Source organism: Priapulus caudatus, unplaced genomic scaffold (assembly GCF_000485595.1).
Source record: "Priapulus caudatus unplaced genomic scaffold, Priapulus_caudatus-5.0.1 Scaffold630, whole genome shotgun sequence".
Lineage (NCBI taxonomy): Eukaryota > Metazoa > Priapulida > Priapulimorpha > Priapulimorphida > Priapulidae > Priapulus > Priapulus caudatus.
In genome coordinates this window covers 23895-33599 of record NW_014577691.1, presented here as the reverse complement: position 1 = coordinate 33599, position 9705 = coordinate 23895, and the positions used below count along the sequence as shown (strand labels likewise).

The 9705-nt window shown below is 45.6% G+C and overlaps 2 protein-coding genes across 2 annotated transcripts in view; one reads left to right on the top strand and one right to left on the bottom strand.

The window, feature by feature from the left end:
* LOC106812279 (protein phosphatase 1E-like) overlaps positions 1–6684 on the bottom strand; it is a 15961-nt gene extending 9277 nt beyond the window's left edge. Inside the window, exons 1-6 of the mRNA XM_014816112.1 lie at positions 6475–6684; positions 5849–5961; positions 5395–5591; positions 4637–4825; positions 3914–4060; positions 3603–3696 (exon numbers count right to left, since the gene is read on the bottom strand). Of these exons, the coding sequence (XP_014671598.1) occupies positions 3603–3696; positions 3914–4060; positions 4637–4825; positions 5395–5591; positions 5849–5961; positions 6475–6638 (904 nt within the window). The 5' untranslated portion in view covers positions 6639–6684. The remainder of the gene's footprint in view (positions 1–3602; positions 3697–3913; positions 4061–4636; positions 4826–5394; positions 5592–5848; positions 5962–6474) is intronic.
* LOC106812293 (set1/Ash2 histone methyltransferase complex subunit ASH2-like) lies at positions 37–3068 on the top strand. The gene is made up of 4 exons (XM_014816130.1): positions 37–232; positions 723–907; positions 1214–1406; positions 1783–3068. Exons 1-4 carry the CDS (start codon positions 72–74, stop codon positions 2258–2260), a joined length of 1017 nt encoding a protein of 338 aa, XP_014671616.1. The 5' UTR covers positions 37–71; the 3' UTR covers positions 2261–3068.
* Positions 6685–9705: the final 3021 nt, after the last annotated feature.

Sequence of the window (9705 nt, the reverse complement as noted above, 5' to 3'; positions counted from 1 at the left end):
TATATATATATATATATATATAATATATTATCTTCAAGGTCGGCCCCAACTATGACGCGTTCCTGCCTCGCATGCAGCAGGGCGGGGGCGGCGCCGGCGCGTGCAGACGCCGCACGACCGTCGGCGAGGGAGTTGCCGTGGCAACGACGCGCAAGACGCGCAGCGAGCCGGCAGCGAAGCTTCCAGCGCACGGCTACCCGACCGAGCATCCGTTCAACAAGGACGGATACAGGTGAGCGCCCCCTGGCGACAGTCAAGCGCCCCCTGGGTGAGGGAGTTGAGCTCCACCTGGTGACTGCAGCAGAGAATTTATCCGTCTGCATAGTAGACGTAGACTTCGCACGGGCTGCTGGTGGTGTGCTGGAAATTTCCACCAGAATGTCGTAGGAATACTTGGAACTGTAATTTCAGTTTCCAGAATAAAATACTTGGAGACAGCTGAGCATCTCTGTCACCATGTCTCTCTGTCACCGGGTCTGTGACCGCGTCTCTGTGACCCCATGCAGACTTGCGGCTTGCAGATATATCTTGTCCCATCATTGTGTCTCCATCGTCACATCTCTGTCGCCATGTCTCTGTCACCGGGTCTGTGACCGCTTCTGTGACCCCATGCCGACTTGCGGCTTGCAGATATATCTTGACCCCTCATCCCATCATCGTGTCTCCATCGTCACATCTCTGTCACCGGGTCCGTGACCACGTGCGACGCTTGCGCGTTGCAGATATATTCTCGCGGACGCCGACCCGCACGCACCCAACCGGCAGGAGTTTGATGACAGCCAGGAGTGCGCGGGCCGGCCGATCCCCAGCTACTTCTACCGCGGCGCTGTGCTGCCTCGCGTCATCCTAGCGCCCAACGACCGCGCGGCCCAGCTCAAGCTCAGCGACGACCGCATGACCGTCACAGGTAACGTACCTTTGTTCGTCTCGTTAAACGCGCACGTCGAATCTGCCGGTCGCGTCTAGCCAATCGGTGTCGCAACGGGGCGTTTCTAAAAAGCAATGCCTAGCAACACTGTGTGTGGCATTCAACGTCGAAATTTTTCGCGTGAGACCAACATTAACGCACGGCGTCGTAAGACCAGCGTAGACCGGGGGTGAGCTCAAACCGATCCAGCGTTCACGAGGGCACACCTCACACGCGCGTGGTTACCTGGGTCTCATTTTGCCCGGCAGGTGAAAAGGGTTACCTGGGTCTCGTTTCTCCCCGCAGGTGAGAAGGGCTACTGCCTGATCCGCGCGTCGCACTGCGTGCGCAGCGGCGGCTGGTACTACGAGTTCACAGTGGACGACATGCCGCCGGAGACTGCGTGCCGCGTCGGCTGGGCGCAGGCGTACGAGAACCTGCAGGCTCCGTGCGGCTACGACAAGTTCAGCTACTCGTGGCGATCACGCAAGGGCACGAGGTGAGCACGCGAGCGATCGCGGGTCTTCTATGTGATAATATATATATATACACACAACTTCCATCTCTCCAGTAATAGTGCGAGTGATCACAGGTCTTCTATGTAATAGTATATTTTGTATATATAGATATAGATATATATATATACACAACTTCCATCTCTAGTAATTTCCCATTCGAGACCTATATATTTCTCGCTCTCTCTTCATCTTTGTTCACCTTTCTGTGTACAGGTTATATCGTCTCACACACACGCACATATGTATATATATACGCACGCACGCACGCACGCACGCACGCACGCACGCACGCACGCACGCACGCACGCACACACACACACACATACACACACATATCTACTGCACGTGTCTGTACAGGTTCCACAACAGCCGCGGCCGGCACTACAGCGCTGCGTACGGCGAGGGTGACGTGCTAGGCTGCTACATCTACCTGCCCGAGCTTCGCGACCCCTCCGCGCTCGTCCCGGACACCGTCAAGGACAAGCCGCTCGTCAAGTTCAAGAACTACCTCTACTACGAGGACCAGCTGGAGACGCAGCAGGTGCTCAAGTCGCTGCGTCCGGCGCGAGGAAGCCGCGTCGTCTTCTACAAGAACGGACGCTGCCAGGGCACGGCGTTCGTCGACGTGCACGCGGGCTGCTACTACCCGGCGGTGTCGCTGTACCGCGGCTGCACGGTGACAGTCAACTTCGGGCCGTCGTTCCGCTGTCCGCCGCGCGACGGGGTGAGGTACCGGCCCGTGAGCGAGTGCGCGACAGAGACGATCGCTCAGCAGACGCTCAGCGATCTGCTGTTCTTCGTCGAGAACGAGGGCAAGCTGACGCTGGAGCTGTGAGTGTGTATGTGCGTGCGTGTGCGTGTCTGTGCGTGTGTGTGTGTGTGCGTGGGCGCGTGTGTGCGTGCATGTGCATGTGCGCGCGTGAGTGTGTATTTGTGTGGGTGTGTGCGTGCGTGTGTGCGTGTGCATGCGTGCGTGTGGGTGTGTGCATTCGTCTGAGCTTGTGCGTGCATGCGTGCGTGCGTGCATGCATGTGTTGTGCAGGGCGGAGCTGTGGGGGAGTTTGTATAACCAACCATGTGCAACCTCTCTAGCAACAACTTGTATGACGCATGCATCTGCGAAATGCGTTCGCGTCCCATATAATCCCTTATAACCCTCTCTGTAACAGGCAATGTACAGAAGAATGCAGCAGATGCTGCTTAGATTTGCCTGATGGCATAACTATGATAGTCCATCGAGTTCTCTTCGTGGCACCAAGTAGATGGATGGAGACAGGCAGTCCTTGGAAAGCCTGCAACTGCCACTGCAATGAGAGTAACTCACTGAGGCCATCTAAACTCATAAGTTAGAATTTGCTTGTTATATGCCTAAGCAGAGAATCTAATGGAATTCTCAATATGTACCCGAGTGGGTGGGTGTTATTAACATTGATCATTGTAATTTCATTGTAAGTCCATTGTGTGTAATTCCCCGCATACGTACGTGTTGACTAATTATGTTCGATAATCGGTACCCTTTGCGCCTGTACTGTTCACTTGACACTTATCCTCGCTGTAAATACTTGCTCACATCATGTCGGCCTATTTGTCTCTGTCTCGCGTTTTCTATCGACAAAATTTATAAATAAAGTTTGCGGAACGAACTTGGCTCTTCGGTTGTTTTTACTCGACCACACGTTGTGGAAAGCTTGCAAACACAGTAGCCTGCTAGAGATTAAAGCCTGGGCATCCCGTGCTATTAATAAGTAGGGTTTCCTCCCTCCTAGACTATCCCAGCTACATTCCATCAACTGATTGCCTAGCAGAAGAGAAGCGGAAAGCAGGCGTGTCAACTTGCGTAGGGAGTCGATCATACAAAGGCATCACTAAACTACGTGCAGATTGCTACTACTCTAAAAGAAAAGTTAAATAGCTGCCCCACCTTATGCGATGTGCTAGAGGATAGTAGGATGGTAGTGTAGATAGATAGATAGGTAGGTAGGTAGGTAGGACGATAGATAGATAGACAGGATGATAGATATATAGATAGGTAGGAGATGTGTTGGAGAAGTGACAGTTTGCAGGAGGTGCTACACGTTACCTAGAGCTAATAATACCTATTAGATCATTAGGTATTAGCTATTATTATTATTATTATTATTATTATTTAGCTATTAGGTGTTAGCTCTTGACGTTACCTATAGCGCGAGACACGGAGAGGAGGCCGTCTACTCTCCATGTACCGAACCACTTGACATCTCCGCCTGCACTTTCTATTCGTCTCCTCTCGTCCTGTAACCGATACAATGTTATAACAACACACTTCATCAGTGTCAAGACATTATCAACGAAAAAAGTTACTGCAAAAACGCTAGACTCGACATTGCTCGCAACATAACATAATAAATAAAATAATAACATATACATAAATTTATAATATATGAGTAAAATATAATATGAAACGGCGAGTTTTTTCCCCGCTGACTAGCTTCGTGATGAGCGTACGTACTGTGCGGTCGGGTCGGTGCGGGTTTATCACAGATACCGGGCGCGAGTTGTCACGGACTAGGATGAGCTGAGAGTCGCCGCACCAGGCGATGTGAAGCGCGCTCATGCACACCATCGCCACGATGGCCGTTGTGCCGCTCCTGTGCCCCTGCAAGCAACACATTCACTTCAACCATAGAAATAATGTAGATAGACTGTCTCTATATATTTCTATGACTTCAACACTCTCCAAGAGCTAAAGGGTATGTCGGTGGGAATCACTAGTGTTCCCACAGCAGGGGAAGTGAAAAAACCGACTGAGATGACATTTCTAAGCATATCAGCAGATTACTCATCAACTGAGTGTACACTTGAGGATTAAAAAAACATTCAACTGAGAAAACTGTAAAAGAGTTTACATTCGACCGTTTTCTAGATCGAGACCAAGTCGACTTGGCTGTGCTACATGGGCAGAGACAATAACTGACAGACTGACACACTGACTGAGGAAACAGAAACTTTCACAGAGTAGCTGATGTATCTTAACCACAGCTCTATCGGTGTAGCCCCTTCGCTCCCGCTACAGGAGCCGCACTCCTGCTATAATTCCCCTGTAGAGGGAGCGAAGGGGCTACACCGGTAGAGCCATCTTAACCAATGTAAACTTGACTTCATTCGTGCGCGCGTCACATTCATTTGTACAATGTAATTCGACGTAATTCGACTCTCTTTCCTTCCGCCTCACCTCACGGCGAGATCTTGCGCAGTACGAATCGTCCGTCTGCTGGAATGCCTCTCTGAGCGCCAGCCCGACGTCGTCGCGGAAGTGAGGGTTTCGCACGATGTTGACGTGGAGGTGGGTGGCTGCATACCTGGCAGCCTCTACTCCTCCATGTCCATCGTAGATCGCGAAGAATGACTGCGACGGCACATCCTGCTTAATAGAAATGATAATTGCTTATTAATTATCATAAATCATTATTATTAATTAATTATGATGCGTAAATTGCAATGATGTCGCTTGTTTACATGAACGAGATACTCGTAATATTTATAGTTATACATAATAGTGGTATATACATTATATAGCTAGTACTTTTATACTTTGAAACTTTTGTTCTTCTGTGCCAACAGTCAACGAATGCGTGTAAATGACTATAACCTGCAGATTCTGCTCCAGTGTTCTGATGAGCAACACTTTATCAAACACACTTGTACGTTTGCATAGTCATTCATGCCTAATATACTCAAGCAGGTTTTACAGTGATGTTGCTGCCGATTCCATGCAGTTTGTAAGCGAAACGTGGTGGTTGTTTTCTTGCTTGCACACAGCTCCTGACACAATTAGCCGGTAATGTATCGTAATGCTTGCGTGAGATGCAGATTCCATTGGAAATACATGTATTACGAATGCATTAAGAATACATGTATGTATTCGTAATGCATTAGTGTAGGCCCCCTATCTGTCTACGTGCTATTTGTGGGCATATTAGGACAGCTTACTGGCAGTCCGAACAGTGCATTGAAGGGTGTAAGAGTGACGTGGCGGTCCTCCATGGAAAGCCGCGTGTTCTTAATGGTGTGAATCGAGAAGGCAAGGCCGTCGACGACGGAGAGTCCCGGCAGATCCTCTCTTACTGCGTCGCAGCTCGCTCTCAGATGACGAAAGATCGCTCGCGCCAGTTTGCGAGCCGAGAGTACTGGAAACGAACAAGAGTAATCGCTCAACTATTAACAATTTTCATTGGGTACGTTTTAACGGTGTATGCCTATACTTGTCTATATATATTACTTATTATATACTTGTCAATACAGCAGTACACGATCCCCTACTTTTCTTTATCTGGGTAGAATAAATATGTAAAATACGGATCCTGTACCAGATGACATAGTTTGCCAGCAAAGCAGCCCTCGTTCGATTAAATTACCAACATGGTAACGATAACGCAACACTTACAGGGGGCGCCACTTTCTGACTGCTCCATGTCGTAGAAGCCGCTGATGTCGGACGATAGTACGCCATCTGCTGTTTTCCTCGCAAGCGCTGCAGTTAGACATGATGGGCAATCCCTGTAAGGATAAAATCATATTGCTGTCATGTACATATAAACATGTGTGGGTCTCCTATGGCTATCCAATATCTGTGGTGGGCCGGTGTCTGGTCAGTCAATCGTTAGACCTGTCTCTGTCTATACCTCTGTCGATTTATATGTGCAGGTACCTAATAGTAATACTACCTATCGGTGCAAATCCACTTTAGGCACCTTAGGTATCACGAGGTGATGCACAGATTTATCTCTATCTCTATATATTCACTTATTATCTTCATTATAATCTAACTGGATTTTTATGGGGATTATTATCGGGAGCAGTACATCATGAATGTAATATGATGTATGAATAGTTTTAGAACTTTACACGCATACGCATTAGATGTACATGTACATGTACATTGGCGATGTAAGTTTTCTCCTCGCTTCTCACTATACATGGCGAGAAGTGAAACAGTCCTACTACGTGAAACAGTCGTAGAGTCTGTGCGGGCTACATCAGTACATGTACATGTACACTATACGACTGTACCTTAGAAGTAGATATTCAAACACACAGCTTATGGTCTCCCCTTCGATTTCCTCCTCTGTAACTTCGCTGGTACTGAGTCGAAACGAAAGAGAACGGTCACGGTGCAGAGACTCCGATAACTCATCCAAGAATTTGCTAAAGTCATCATTTTCTCTCGAACTCATCCCGCATAATTATAAATAGAGCGTGGGCTGCAGTAGCATGTTTACTTCTCACCGCCTCGCTGCATCTGCTACTGTTTTAGCAAACTCCACGACAGATGGCGTTCTCGCTCTCGCTTCGTTTAGTGTACGAAGGGCACTGATCTCTACTATACTAACATATAGTTATATATATAGTTAGTATAGTAGAGATCAGTGACGAAGGGGCACTGCTATGCAGTTTGCTGTTTTAGTTTCCGTGTCGTCACTGGAGTTGTGTGGCCTGGGGGCATTTTTGGACCGACGGACCATTTACACTGGGGATTTATTCCAATGAATTTTGGACCTGACCTTAATTATGCCACAATATACTCCTTCTTATTTTCTTTCGCACCTTTCCTTGTCCTCCTCCCAGCCCTCCTCCCCCTTTTTCTCATCCTCCTCCTCCTCCTCCTCCTCCTCCCTCTCCCCCCTTCTTCTCATCCTCGATCCTCCTCCTCCTCCTCTTCCCCCTCCTTCTCCCCCTTCTCATATTCCTTCCACCTACCCCGGCGCCTCCTCATTAACCACTCCCGGGCCTCTTCCTACTCAAACTACTCGTGAGTATGTGCTCTCTACTTTAATCGTGTTTCTTTATTTGCTCTTTGCGCATAATTTATAAAAAAATACAAGCAGATGCTGATCGTGTGCACAAATATCTGAAATTATAAACTATTCCACGGCTTGCATAGAATATTTTAGGAAGACTGTACACGTTATAACGTCATTACATTCGCTTAGACATTTTGCATACAAATATAAGTATGATCGAGTATATATGTGTTCTGGTATCATTACAGAAGAACACTAAATTTCTGCGGGATACCGGAGTAGGAAGGCTGCATCTTCTGAGAGGGAAATTAATTGGAAGCAGCAGCCCCATAGATTTTATTAATATTATTTTTATTATTTTATTTATTTATATTGCCCCTTTTTAGATTTTCGAAAAACACCGTCAACACTTTATAGGATAAAAAATTGGAATAATCTTAAATAACTATATATTATTCTGCAATTAATACCCTCGCTCCCTTTATTTTAAGAATATACAATTTCATTAATTTGATAAAGGCTGGATCATATAGATATCTACGACACACGCGCGCGTGCACACACACACACACACACACACCACACACACACCACACACCACACACACACACACACACACACACATACACCACCCCACACCTACGAGCTGCGCCGCGCAACACACACACAACACACACACACACACACACACACACACACACACAGCCACACACACACCACAACTACCACAACAACATACACCACACACACACACACACACACACACACACACACACACACACACACACAAACACACACACACACACAAACAAACACACCGTAAGAGGTCCTGCCCTATTTTTAATAGCAAGCTACCTCGAGGAATATACGCGCTCTCTGTTTTAAAAGTATAATTTCCACAAAATGCGAATTTAAATGGCAGATACTGATTATTCGAAAAAAATGTTTCTCGTTATGTTACAAGGATATTTCGTACGACTAGATGGAACCTCATGGCTATATGAAAATAACAAATCTGAATAGCAATTTTCATTTCGGGTTACTTATACATATGTACTTTAAAAGTACGATTTCAAGAATATAGCATTTCGATCGTTCGTTTGATAAAGGCAGGGCATAGGTCTGCATGTGTATATAATATTATGTAGGACACATTTTGGTGTAATTGAAATGTTATTAATGTTATGTCAGTCTGTGCATTTTCAGTTGCGTATAAAAATTAACAAATTCACAACAGTGCAAGTGTTAGAGGCGGTAATAATAGAAAACTTTATTTTAACAATAAGTCTCCGAATTACGATTTAACAGTATATCATCTCAAAAAAGTTTATCGTATGTCCGCTATTAATGCGGATGTCGCTAACTCATATAGTCACGTGATAATCTATACAACGATCACGTGTTAAACTATACAGTACTCGCGTGACCATCCCTACGAGGATCACGTGATAATCTATACAATAGACGAGCCAATATGTAAAGCTAAGCAGATTTTTGTACACCGCTAGCTATATCTATACACGACGACTGTAATGAAGTAGTAGGCCTATACCGATTAATTTCAGATAATTATATATTGATATGAATACTGGCTCTTGAGACAACTACAGTTGAGCTATGCGTCTCTCGCGAGTCAATGAAAATAAAGCTTAAATGCCGCAATCGTCGCGCCCACTGAAACTAATGGACATATAATCATTGAATATTGCGTTCGAATGCCCCGTTACTTCTGCAGTATATTATATTTATATATATCTTTCGCTGGAGCCACCGGTCGAGTCGCTAACTCTTCTCAGCTAGTACAATATGGCGCCGCGGTTCTCTGTGATCAGTAATAAACCACTGATTTCTATATAACAACATTATATATAAATAAATAACTAAATACATATATATATATCAAGAGCTGATATAATACCTATATTATCAGCATTATTAGCTCTTGATGGTACATAGCATACAGTATATATCTGTGTCATAATATAGCATATATATATATATATATTTACCTATTTACCTATACTAACGTTATTATATATAGATCAGTGTTATGAACCCGCACGTTTTCATTGCGCTTATGGAGCCACGCCCCCTTATGCAAATTTCATGTTTTACCCGCCAGGTGAAATATCTAGTTATACGATCTAAAGACGAAGGTTATTATTACTACATATATAATATAAGCGATGGCGATGGTGAGAATTCATTGACGTCATAATATCGCCTCTTGTTTTCTCTCTCACATTTTATAGATTTATAGATAGCATACGATGGCTCCTGAAATAAAACGATGACTACCACAATGATATATATTTATTCAGTTACGTGACCATTAACCAGTACAAAGAGGAACAATCGAAAGAGAGAGAGAGAGAGAGAGAGAGAGAGAGAGAGAGAGAGAGAGAGAGAGAGAGAGAGAGAGAGAGAGAGAGAGAGAGAGAGAGAGAGAGAGAGAGAGAGAGAGAGAGAGAGAGAGAGAGAGAGAGAGAGAGAGAGAGAG